This window comes from Bombus pyrosoma, linkage group LG9 (assembly GCF_014825855.1).
Source record: "Bombus pyrosoma isolate SC7728 linkage group LG9, ASM1482585v1, whole genome shotgun sequence".
In the NCBI taxonomy this organism is placed as follows: Eukaryota; Metazoa; Arthropoda; class Insecta; order Hymenoptera; family Apidae; genus Bombus; species Bombus pyrosoma.
In genome coordinates, this window is record NC_057778.1 from 8,258,407 (window position 1) to 8,272,393 (window position 13,987).

The 13,987-nt window shown below is 42.0% G+C and overlaps 1 protein-coding gene across 1 annotated transcript in view; it reads left to right on the forward strand.

The window, feature by feature from the left end:
* Window positions 1–13,987, forward strand: part of LOC122570492 — a 48,294-nt gene that overhangs the window by 15,793 nt on the left and 18,514 nt on the right. The window contains exon 2 of the mRNA XM_043732864.1: window positions 8,235–8,368. Coding sequence (XP_043588799.1) covers window positions 8,236–8,368 — 133 coding nt within the window. The 5' untranslated portion in view covers window position 8,235. The remainder of the gene's footprint in view (window positions 1–8,234; window positions 8,369–13,987) is intronic.

Consider the following 13,987-nt stretch of genomic DNA (forward strand, 5'->3'; position numbering starts at 1 on the left):
CAATGCCTACTGATGTACATATGTAAATCCTACTGTAGGATTTTTTTATTTATTTAGAAACATTAGAAATTAGAGTTTCCAATTTTATTGATCGATAGATCTACTTACAATGGATTAAACAGGAAACGATGGTTATTTAACGTGAACTAAATACAATAACGTGCTATAACTAAGAGAACTAAATAGTTAATTCACAACTCTCGTCACCATGGTTCCAACGCTCTCTTTCACGCGAACCATCCTCCTCGACAACGTCGACAACACTCTGACTTCTCAACTCACGACTGCCTGTTAACTCGTCTTTCTCCCTTAAGCATCCCTTTGTCTTTTCTCATAGCCCCACCACGTGTACGTGTTCCGCAACCGTCCGCGGCCATGGTCACGTAAGCTTTTTCTCCGCCTAACTATTCGACTGAAGAACCGACGACACATTGATGGGCTGCTCGGTCCATTGAAGTTTCCAGACCTTTTTGGCCCGTCGGCACTTAGGCTTTCTCGCAACATTATTTATGGTTCACCCGATATTTCTTAGACAATCTATCCACGATACTACGCTATTCTGGTAATTTCAGGGATAATTTGTGCAGGGCTGTATTCGACTAGCCGAATCAGCTATTACAAACGAATGGCACAATGGCAGCAACATCTAATAACGGGTATTGCGATTGGATATTGCTCTAACACAAGATTAGCGATAAATTTATCAGTAATTATCGATAAGCCATGTAGTGAATGCGGACGCGTACGCCGCAATCTGCTCAGCGGCCTGTTTATCGTCGCTAATTGAAAGTAATGAAATTTATAACGGCGGCATAAAGTTTTACATGTTCTTTAGACGTGTACCGAGCGGAATACGCTGGGGCCATTCGTCGAGCCTCGCGATCCGCAAAAAGGAAAACCAACTTACCCATTCTATGAATATCCGTTAGTTACGCGCCGGCTTTTCATTCGATAACATTATTCCGTTGCGATGTTAACAAGTTGCTTCGAGCATGGTTGAAAAGGTACATTTTCATATTTAGGTTGACGAATTCATATTTTACAATGGCATTATTCGCGTTCATAACGCGTTTACGTACGTTCCCAACATAATGTCGTATCGTTCTTTGAAACTGCGTCTTGACACAATTTACCAACGCTACTAATTTGCAAAAAATGTTCTAATTTCGTCGATGCCGAATTAGTCATGAACAATGGAGACGTCGCGAGCGTAGCAACGAAAAAGCTTGTTCAGCCGAGGATTATAACTGTAGCGGATATAACGTAAAGGGAAAAATTGACAAATGAAGGAATGTAGGATATATATATATATATACGTAGAGCGTCAGAGAAGGTGAGCGTTGCTCTCGAGTTGTTTCTGAAAGTTAAGCCGGCTTCGCAAACAGAGGTTAACAGGTTTGAGAAAAGTACGCCGAAAAGAAGCGAATGTAATTAAATTGAGAGACGTATCCAAAATTACGGAAGCGAACGGTAATTTAGTGGACGTCTTTGCGGTCATTTCAACTCCAGTTCACTTCCCTTTCAAAGTTTCCGTACGTCACAAACGGAATAAAAAAATTTTAACGATACTTGCGAACGTTATTGTATACAACAACGAGTATGTGACCGGAACTGGTGGCTCCGTTCACAGTAAGAAAATATTTTTAATTATTCTTTGACGGACGCGTTTTTCAGCCAACGACAAATTAGGAACAGATTGCACGCTATAAAATTTCGCTACGTCTGAGCGTACACTGATTCTATTTGTATCCCGTTTAAGTAAGCAAGTAATCAATAGCCATTATCCTCCTCCGATCATAGTAACGTCATTAAAAATAACCTGAGGTGAGTTGCGCGGCTGTGAACCGTTTCTACTTAATTAGAGAGTTGATCAGTTTAAAAAAAAAAAAACATCGTTGAATTCGAGTAGTAGCAAAACATAGAGAGTCGTAACATTTATCGTATCCTAATAATAGTATGCTCGACAAAGTGGAATCAAGTACGTACCTAGTCAGACAGGTGGACGCTAAAATATCTATACGCCTGATCAAGTATAATAAAAGCGTACATAGCCAGGTATCTGTGTCAAAGGGGAAGCGAAATATATATAGTTGGATTAATCTCATTCCACGTGCTTTCGAATTAATATAATAAATTAAAAATCTCGTGAAATATTCTCTCTCGTAATTTATTACAATGCTATAATCGCTCGTGATTGAATGCACTTGTCGTTGGTTTTGAAAATGCAGAGAGAAAGTAAAACATTGTCGCTGCAGGTTGCCAGAGAAAAAGCAACACCACGTAGATCTATCTTTATTTTCTGTACATCTTCCGTGAAGGACGGCAACGCTCATTCGCCGTGAAACTCCATTGTATTTGCAGCTGCACCAGAAACACATACAATGGTTTCTAGGCAGTGGTATCTACTGCAAGCTGAGTGGGTTAGGTTGCGAGCGATGTTGAAACTACCGCAGTTTCAACGGGAGACCCCGGCTTACATCTACAGTGAGCCATATTGTGCATGAGAGAATGCGACACAGAGAAAAGATTCGATCGTTGATCGACCGAATGCCAAAGCATTAATGCTAACTGCTGATTAACTCTATTGAACCTGAAATTCGGAAGCAATCGTGCGACTGATTCACGAAACAGTTATTCTAGAGAGATAAAATATGTTGAGAATCGAAAGGCAATGAATAAAGAGTTTCGTTTCGTAACGAAGCTCGTTTACCTCGACGACTGAGTCATGAAAATAATTTGCAAGCGGAGCACGTGAAAACGCAAAGTGCAATTTACGGTCTAAACAGTTTTCTCTGCTATCTAGCATCAGCTTTGCAGTGAAATTATACAGCTGCCTTTATAAAATTACACGGAGGTGGATGAAGATTCTTCTTCCAGGAGAATGGAAGCAGAGTCGATTGCAAGAGGGTAAAGCTGTGCAGCCGCGAAATTCCTTATCCGACTCGATAACAGTTTCTCCTTTTCCATTGACTTCTAACGCGCAATGTCTATCTTCGCCCTTGTAAAATGCATTCGACGAATGGTAAATTTAAAGGTAAAAATAGCCTGAGAGGCGTTCTTTCATTTTACTTGGTCCGTAATCCTTGGAAATGTCTAGAGAGTAACTCGAAACGTTTTCTAAACGTTTTTTAACTCTCCTCTCGAGAAGCAAATGCGAAACTAGAAATAAGTCAGCTTTCAGCGGGAAACCGATTTTTATTCGGCGCATTGGAACACGTATCCGGCCCCAGGAGTGTGCCAACAGTTTCCATTTCAGAATAAGTCAGAGGAAAGTCGCCTTTCAACGAGGCCGTTTGTAACGAGACAAAGGGACGTTTATTCGCCACTACCGGAACTCGGTGTCTCCTTACGAATTACTTTCGCGTCGGGAATCGATTTCCAATCGCCCGCGGCCAGGATCTCCGCTGTTGACTCGGCACGAACCAGATAAGATGGGACACTCGCGAGAAAGAAAGAGTACAAGGAAGAAGATAGGAGGATTTGCCGAGTCGAAAAGTGGAAAATGGACTGCCCGGCCTCGGGCTCTCTCGAGCCCACGGTGGTAAATATTCCAAGATCTGGCTTCCAGCCGCTGTTTTCTCCAGGAAAATTGAGGACTTGTACACACGCTGGCCTGGTAACGCGAGACGCGATACGTCGCTATTGTTCTTAATCTGCTCGACTCAAATTGCCAGGATAAAAGTTTTGAAAAGGCGCACGACCGAAATGTAAATTCATCGAGCTTTCGAATAGAAGCATGAATAAAAGGAGACGTGGAAAATAAAGGATGGAAAAGTTTCGTGGCTCTCGGAGCGGAAAATCGCTAGCTTCCGAATTGAAGAACACCGAAAGACGGAAATTTTAACAATGTCTGAATAAAGCAAGCATTTTAAAATTAGTTTGCATTAATTCTCTCTTTCTCGCGTAACATTATTATGTCAAAGACAGGATTGTACATTTGCCAAAGGCATCGATAGATAACATGGAGCGATGACTGTCCATTGCAATTTTATGTATAGAAAGAACCGATTCGATGGCTAACATACCTTTCGTATACTTCGAACTGTGCTTCGATTTCAAGAAGGCAAGGCTGTAGATTCGAGACGAAAGAGATAAAGATGGGTACAGGTGGAGGAAAGGAAATACAGGAAGAGAAAGAGATAAGAAGCTCTGACGATTCGCAAAGTGAGGAATGGACAAAGTGACTTCGCATTTAAAAGAATCCAACAAAAGTGGATCTTCGGGCAACTTTCGTGGTAACATGAGTTTCAATTTTCCTAATGGACCAACAGCTAACCTCCTTAACAATTATAGCGACGAGGAAACTCGATGTCACTAACGACAATGTCACTGTGATCTCGAGCCGCTCCAAAGTCGCAAACAAAAATCTGTCTAAAAATATTTTTTTAAAGCGAATTTATTCCATCGATTCGTATCGATCGACACGAATACCCTTTAAATCAATTGGAGTAAACTACAAACAAAGTAAACTTTAACAAAGGTCAAACGCGTCGAGTGTGCTACAGATGAAAAAGTGAAAGAGAGAGCTGCCGGCTTTGCGAAGCTATAAAAAATAAAATGAAGCGAACGTTAAAATTGTCGACCATTGGATATCTTAATCAAAAAAAAGGCCCCCATCTCTCGACGCCATCAAACTTGAATCGGTGTTTCCCTTACGTTTAGGAGGCAGTGAATTAATAAAAAACCAACGATCAAGTAGAATTCCTAAGCAAAGGTTCGTTCGAATTTCTCGAGATTAAACGCGTGACGCTTCATCTAATGAATCAGTTACGTACACTGTTAAATTATACAAAAATTATGTACGCAATTATTTATTGTGTATTTATATAAAAATTGAAAGTAAAAAAAGATAGGTAAAAAGATTGGCGAAAAATAGAACGAAATAGAAATAAACGATTCGCGTACAATTTGAAAACAGTTACGCAAAGTGAAACAAGAGAGCGTGGCGCGAGGATCTAATCGAAACAAGCAGCATGGGACTTTTAAAAAATGCACCGCTGCAATCTGTTTAATGGATTCGGTAGCTTGATCGTACTTGATCGAGTAATTGAGATCGTATGAAAAATATTTGTTTCCAAAGTAAGCTCTCGTTAATCTCAAAGTTGATATAATACGTCACCCGGTGAATAGATCGAATCCTTGGCTAATTGAGTAAATGACGAACGCGAACGGCTATTGTCGAGACTGAATTTCAAAGCAAAAGAAAATTAGCGAAGTAGCAACTTAAGAAAACTGTGAATCAAACTAACCAGCGAAGACGAATATCGATTTGGCGCGGAATTTAAAAACTACGTGATAATTAGGTGTCGATCTTCAAATACTCTGTTCTAATCCTTCTTTTGCGATCTATCATATGCAAAATAGGGATTCTACTTTAAGATTAACCGTTATCATCGCAAACAGAAATCTTACAACGTGGAGATTACGCGCGAACATTAAAACAGACAGGCGACACTTGCGTGAATTACGACTATGCCATCGATAATAATGCGAACGAAGTGGTTATTAATAATGACAGGCTACATCAAGCTTCATCTCGCGATGGCTTCGATGGATCGATGTTGTCGAACAGTAAAGTCGGATAAATCTAAGATCGGATTGCGGATTACGGAGACAAGTACCATAGAATTGTACCGTCTTGGTCAAAAGTTTGACGCACGGGTATTAATATCTATCGTCGTTTGAAAAAGGTCCATTTGTTTCAATAATTTACAGACCATTTGATCGCAACGTTCGTACGTCTTAGAAACGGTGCAAGACGTCTATCAAATGATAGGATGATAGCGAGGTTTCCTCTCGAAATTCCAACGGTCTCTCGAAATTTCTAATTCATGGGAATGTAATTCGGAGAATCTTACGGCAAGGATTAGATTTGATTATCTTCGCTGCAAAGATAGATAACCGTTATTAATTATAGTCATCGTGGAGGTCTTTATCGCGGCATTCGGTGGATCCTATAGCTCGTTTGCCAAACACCTGCGATATTTCGTAGACGGATTGTACCGCTGGAGGATTTCGCAAACCGCCCCATTGGCACTGCCAGTGAAGCATGTTGCTGACCCACGTATCGACCACCAGGGGCTTCCCCAATCCCCGCTGCTTCGGCCGCTACGAACGGGGTAGATTTCTGCACAAGACACGCTTCTCTGCACACGCTCCACCCCGCTCGATTCTCGACACCGATATTCCTTCGTCCTCGCTCGTCCACCGCCTGTTTACATCGTTCTTCTCTCGACACCAGTACCACGAATCTGTTTGCGCGGACGTAAACCATCGACCCATAGTCTCGTTCCCCTTGCGTTTCTATTCCTTCGTTGCTTTTGAAAATAACGCGCTATTTTTCTTCAGCCGTTTTTTAAATTTTCCCGAAGATAATTAAAAACACGAGAGTTTTTCTCACCGATATGTAAAGCAGAGAATTTAAAGCGTTTGCTTTTATTCTGCCCGCATAAACGTCATTCTCCATGATGCGTGTAACAAGAACACGAGTAGTCTGATTTGAACAAATTTTGTAGCACCACTGTCTCGCCGCGCTGAAGTTTTATACGCCGCGATTTTCGCAGATCCGTTACTGTCAGCTCTTCCCTCTCGCGTACGCAGTGTATCATAAATCCCGAAATGCGCTCCTAGTAGGAGATTTCGAAATAAAATATTTCCGACAAGTAAATTTTCTTAGAAAGCAAAATAGAATAAAGGGGAAAAAAAATCAAATTTGCGAACTATCGCAATTCCTCTTTTCTATAAAATTGTTATTTATACGACGATTACAAAGCGATCAGCTCTGGCGTTAGCACGCGCATTGTTGTTAATTTCGGGGCCGATATCTTTCTGGCAATTCGTAGCAAACGACTGATTAATTGGCAAACTGATCGATTGATTCGATCGATCGTTTCATCGACTGGCTTTTGGATCAGGGCGTCGCTCGGTGCGAGTAATTTTTGTTAATTAAATAAATTCTTTGGAATTAATAGACGCTTTCAATCGACGATGCTAATGAGGCCGATTAAAATATTTTTGGCATTAAAATCCATCGCTTTGAAAGCGTTTTGGAATTCAGCCAAAGCAAACGTAAACGTTATCGTTAAATTTCAGAGATAATCCTCGATGATTAAAAATTTGTTTATGACAGTTTATCCGGTTCCTGTTTACGAGATAAATCACGACGAAATCATACACATTTATAACAGGCTGATATATTCGTTTTAGGTTCTTTCGAGAATCTCGAGAGAAACTCCATTAAAGGGTCGAATCATTAGTTTTATCGTGGTGTACGTGAAACCGCGATATTCACAGATAGACAGTGATACGTAGAGATAAACGAGCACGCGAGAATTATTGAACAACGTGTGTAATGAAACTCTCTTTCTTCGTGATTCAACTCCTTGACGCGCGAGCACTCGAGAGCTGTCGCGACTGGCGGAAGTATCGAAGTTCGATACGTGGATGAATTGCAGCTCCGTTGTCGCTGCGAGCACCCTCTTGTCTCGCACGTGAAACGATTGTCAGCGGCAGTCGAGCGTTAATCAGTCTTCAATTTGTCGCCACCGTAATTACGCTACGTGTTCGTGAACATCCACAGGCGATCGTGTTGTAGAATTCTCATGATGCGATCTCGCGAAACCCGTAAACCTGTCTCTACAGCGCGTAAATCCTACTATCGTTACGAACAATCTCCGTTATTAATATCGATCAACCAATTACAATTTAAACATATGGCTATAGTTGCACCATATGTGTAAAACGTTGAATTTACACGGATATATTCTGAACACGAGCGAAAAGAGAAAAAGCTTTAAACGATATGTTCCACCTTTAAGTAACGTGTCAGGAGATTAGCGAAAGGTACGTTCTAGCTGTATCTTTAAAATCCTCGGTTAAACAGCGATCGTCCGCCTCCCTACGGTACAAAGCGTGAAACACGGCCAAGTTCTCGAGAAGATACGTTCCCGATTAACCTGTAAATTGAGATTTACTGAGAAAATCCCATGCACCTTTCCTTTTGTCGGCTGTATTTTTTTTTTATTTTTTCCACCGACGAGAGAGATCTCGAGATGTACAATAGTAATAGCTGGCCGGAAGTAAATTTACGAGGACGTTTCTTCGGAAAGAAGCAACGGTGAACGGTGGTTGGTCGCGTGCGAACGTGTCCCGTCTGAGTATCCCTGGGGAAGTAGCTCTGCAAGGAGACCAGGAGGATTCGCGGAGAGTACACGAATACGTTCTTCGTTTTGCAGCATGGTCACCCGAGGGAGTTCAGTAAACGCGGCAGGATTATCCGTAGCGGCAGTAGCCCGGTGGTTGCAACGAGCTCGAACGAGGATCGAAGAAAGAGAAAGAGAACACTCCGGGGGCACAGCTACTCCAGACGGTTAGCAAGAAATTAATTCCCGTTTAATGCAGTCCCTGGTTAGCATTGCAAATCTCTGCCGGGCCAGAGCACCCGCGGCTTTTCCCGCTTTTCCCTCAGGGTCTCTCATTTTCCTTCGTCTTTCGCACTGTCTGCTTGTCTGTCTGCCTCGCTGCCTCCACGTCTATCTACCCGAGCCACCGCTTCACCTACAACCACTTTTCCTTCTTTCTGCGTATTAGGCAAATTTCCTTGAATTCGTGCTTCGTTCTTTGTTCGAATTTCCACGGTTTCGGCTTCGACCGCGAAGCTTTCGACCAGCTTCAGAAACAAGCCCGGTTTTACTTGTTTAGAATCGTTCGTTGTACTGTCGATGAAAATAAAATTCGATTCGCCGGAGGTATTTTTTTAAAAGGGGCTGCTTGATTCTTACGGCTAGGCGCGAACCGTTCTATCGAACCGCAGATAAATATACAATCGAGTCGATCGGTTCTTTCGCTAATTACATTCCGTTCGTTGAACGAACAAGTTGAATTAAAACATTCTTCGACACGTTATTAAAAATAATATTGGTTTTCAATATTCAAAGTTTGAAGTTGGCTGATTAAACATTCCTATCCACATGCCAATTACATTCGCAGTTAAATTAAGACGGGATATCTTTCGTTTGTTAGTCGTTATAAATCTTACGGGGTAGCGAAAAAGGAGAATTCGGGCTACTTAGCTTCCATAAGGAAAGAGAACCTTCCGTTACTGAATTCCTAAGAACACTTTGAATACATTAATACCGACGGCTTTAAAAGGAACCTCAGTTATTATCATTGATTATACTCGTAACTTTCGAGTTAAGCTCGCAATCTCCGTTGTAAAATAAGCTCCGTCTTAAACGCTTTGATCAAAGGCTGCGAAGCTTTGCAAAATATACTAAAGTCTGCTAATCGAAAGATAAAAAATAGCAAAGGGAAGGACCGTAAAGAAGAGACTATAGCGGTACACAAGCAAAAGAAAGACGTTAACGACGACTTTTAAAATTAACAATTTTTCCCCCGGCATTAAATGAAAATAGGCAACCACGGGATTACGAATTCGAGAGTAATAATTGATTTTACCATTAATGATAAAAATTTCTTCACGCGTCAAAGATAATCTTTTCAATCGCTCCCCACGGAATATACAATACGCTGCTGATATTATTCCCATTCAGTTGTATAGTAAAAACGTTGCGTTAATATACTTCCCGTTCAGGACCGTGAAAATGGCTCTTTGAATTATCACAGATTTTATGCTTGTCGTGTATTTCTACTATACCGTCGAGCGAATCATGTTCGACGATGCATTATGTACGTTGGTTGAATCTGCATAAAAACCAAATTACCTAAGCGTGCCGATTTTCTGGCACTTTTCGTCACACACGGCATTAACATTGAATTTTAGCTACGCACTTTACGCAAATCATTCATAATATTTCTGCGAATCGAGTTGCTCGCAAATTAATCGCTTCCATTGAATGCACGATGCATTCGTTCATTTTCGTACAAAATCATTTCAACCATCATTTTCGACCGTCCATGTTTTATTGACGGTTCGTGTTGGTAAATTATACGCCAGCAGAGAGCAGTGAAAGAGAAAATAAAACGAGCTAATAGAAAGAGAAATAAAATAAGATACTATATCGGCCAGGACACTTGAATAAAGAGGACGTTCGTCGAATGAATTCATTTATAATGTATGGCTTTGTGATCGAATATGGATATTAAAAAAGAATGGTCGTAAATATTTTTTTATCCGCTAGCAAGTTTCTAGCGAAATATTCACAAATTGTATAGTGATTTATCGCTATTCATCGTTATTGTATTACGGTATCGTATCACATTTGTTGAAATTTCTGTTCTATCAGAGGTGAATAGCTGATCGCTGCGACAATTTTCAGCCATTTTAACACGACGACGATTAATGTTTCCGTCATTCGACCGCGTATCCATAACACTGTTTTCTGAACGATAGAAACAAAGCTATTACAAGAAACGTAAGTTGTAGTATTTTCGAAAATAGGACAGCGTGGGTTCACGCGCGTTTACGATCGATTTCGCTAGTGTTCGCGATAACGCTCGATACGATCTGGAAACCGTAACGATTATCAACGGCAATTATCAGCTTGACGTCGTTAATACGATGTTGATACGAAAATAAGTACGAAACGATTTACCTAACATTTTCTGCGAAGAAAAGAAAGTTTCAACGAGCAACTGTTCGATCGTTTTCGAAGCATCGTCATCGTCGTCGACGATCATCGTTCTCAACGAGAACACATGGACAGATCTGGTAGATTATTTAAGGGTTATGTATTTCCGATTGCCATTTCCCTCCCAACATTACGGAGGTCAAACGTTTCATTTCCCTCGGTATAGATTATTGTTGTCCAACGATAAATTATGTGATCGCGCGAATCATCGATGCGACGCTGCAACGCGTTGCCTAGATTCGGATAAAGGTCGGACGTTGGAGCATAGGAGAGACGTGGAAGAGGAAGCAGAGAACAGGAGAACGAAATTGAAATTATAGATGCCAATCATGATCCGCGCAATTGCGTCCCATCTCGCGAAAGCCAGACCGAGGGAAACTATTTATGCGTTGGGTTGTCGTCTATTTATGTGGTTTGCCTGAAAAGTAATAGCGGCCTTTCGCGTAGCATGCTCGGTCGTCTGTTCGTGCATGGCTGAATTCGACCGATTCCGTCGTTTGCATGGAACAGCGCGGCGGAATAGATAATAGTCACGATCAGCGAGACGAATCGGCCGGGATCACGCTTTGAGACGAATTCGCTTCGGTGAGCGGTTTGGATCAGCCAGACGCGCGACAGCCGAGCGTTATTGAAGCCTGGGAAGCGGTAATACATCGCTGAAATTATTCTCGACGAGCCGCAGGTCTTCGTTCGTTTCGTTCCGAGTCCTGAATTGCAATTACGATAAGCAATCTTCTTACTCATGGCTCATTTCGTAGTATAACTATGAGCGCGTCCAGTTCTATGAAATATAGTTTACAATGTGATTTTACAGCAGGTAAAAACACGCTGGAGATTAAATGCGCGAACCACGAGGAACGAAGTTACACAACTGCCGCACAACGTGCTTCCTCTAAACTTTTATCAATACGCGGTCCCAGCAACGTACTTTGTTTACTCGCCATTTGTCAGCAAGAACAAAGCGTGTAAATTAAAAACCTTAATCGCAGCCCTGCAGGCTGCTGCTCTCACGGTCAGACAAAAAAAGTATATCCGCGGATTTCCCATCTCTCTGTCTGTGAATCGGTCGCGATAACGACGACGTATATTAGACGTTCGAGCGACGTTAAGAACAAAGCTATACAGAGACGCGAGGACGAATTCAAGGCGAACAGCCAGTAGAGAAATCAAGCAGATGTCAGACGTGCTAAAACTATTCGGACATGCGAACGAACTCACGCGCTAGCGAATAATTTTTATTGCAAAATAGTCGCAAAGATCGGGTCGCGTCCAATGCACACCATACGAGTCCAACATGTCCATGTTCCCTTGTAACGGATTCCACGAGTATAAAGTTTTACGGCGAAACGATAAAAGTTGTACGAGCTGCAATAAACGAGGCCGTTGACCAATTTCCTATGGAGCAACGATGCTATAGCACGCCGAGCGCGCACTACGTTATGGGGGAGACCACGTCGAGATAAGTTTCGACCACGATTATAGCTGGTCATTTAAAGACCACGACATAATTAATAGACGCTCGCAATTATCGCGTTTAGCCAACTAATTTTGGGCTGGCGTCGCACCAGAGTGCATCGAACGTAGAAAGCCGTAACTTCGTATGGTATATAGGCGATCGACCGTGTAATGCTAAGTGGCATTTGCTCAGTGCATCGAATTGATACACTTCTGTTCGGAAACGGTCTGACGTGTGCGACTTTGCGAGGCTATGTCGATCGGTCACGTACGGACACGCGAATTCTCTTCTTCAATAGCATCGGAATTACATACGACAAGTGACGAACGAATAAAACAAAAATAGTACGAAAGCCATTAAGTTTCCCCTATACGGTCGTTTTTTCTTGAGCGCACACCATCGTTAAGCTCCGATTGTGCCTTGGCAACGAACGTTTCAGTCTTTCGTTGTCTTCTTCCTTACTTCGAATGGCAATAAAAGCGCGCGAAAATTATACGACAAAGTCCGACTGCGACACGCAACATCTATTCTAAATTTGCATTTGCATATTCTAAAACGTGGTTGTTAAAATAGAAGAGGCGGGAAGTGAAGAACAGCGGGAAATTCCTGGGCTGTAGAGGATATTTTTACATTGCAGATTCCCACGCAGCGTAGAAACAAGGGGTTACGCGGGTCGGTCGCATGTTAACGCGCAGCACGTGTACACGGGCTTTACAAGGTATTTATAAATTGTGCTGGCCGAGGCGCGAATCGATAGAACAAAAGAAGTATGTATGTCCGTGCTTGCTCTTATATACGGTATCGCGTTAGGAATATTTTTACTCAAGCCGTAATTATAGACATAATTTCCTTCTACCCTACTAATAATCAAGATGAATAGAAACCGTGGTAAAGGTCGTGTGCTGCATGTATTAAACGGGACCGATGTTTCGCGGTTCAACGACGAGGCCAAGAATACTTCTTTCTCCGCACGAAATACTTCGTGACACACGAGACTTTACAATTTTTATTTACGGATCATCGCGCAGAAGTTCAGAAGCTGCTCGATAAATTCATCAAAAGATTTTGTCGTCGCATGAAATCAAGCGTGTTAAAAGGCGGCTAATCATTTACGTTAACGCGATAATTATCCGAACATTTTTAAAGTTTACTACGTCTAGCAACAGCTATGCAATGTCAATGAGAAAATATCGATTCACGACGATGCGACGTTGCAAATGTCTAGTACGCAGATAGCGACAGAAATTATCGCGCGAACATCGGCCATTTGGTCATCGAGCAATCGGTATCCCAGAGTCGATCCCACGTCGAATTCGTAATCAGAGATGAGTGAGAGGCTATGTCCATGCGACATCTCAGCGGCAGTTGTCTCCCTGCAGGCATCTCTCCTTCACCGATAACCCGATTAATTCATTAGCGATAGACGCTGATTACGTCGTCGCGCGTAATATCCATTGTATGTTGTCGTGTTATCGAATCGTTGCATCAAGATATTGGCATCCACGATCGATTCTCAGAATCAAAACACGTCACTGGAACTCTTGACCGTACAAAGCGATTACGCGATATATCTCTGCATTGCGATATCAATAAGTCTTCGGTCTCGTGCACGATCCTCCTACGAGCTTAGGAGGCGGATCCGACGCTCTTAACATCCTGTAACGATTTGAATTCGTCTACTTAATTAAAGCAGTGGTTTCATTTCATCACAGTGGTGGCATTTGCAAGCTCGCCGTTATTCGTTCACAGACCACGTTGTATTTAATATTCTATTCGCATTACCGTTTTTGCGGCATACGGTTACGATGCATATCTCTGCTTACATTGTCTTTTGCTTCGCATTGTATCTACGTTCACCGTTGAAAATCGGCCTCAATTCGTTACCGTTGACCAGCCCATTAACATGAAAACTCGATTAACTGCAGAGTGGCAGCTGTCAAAA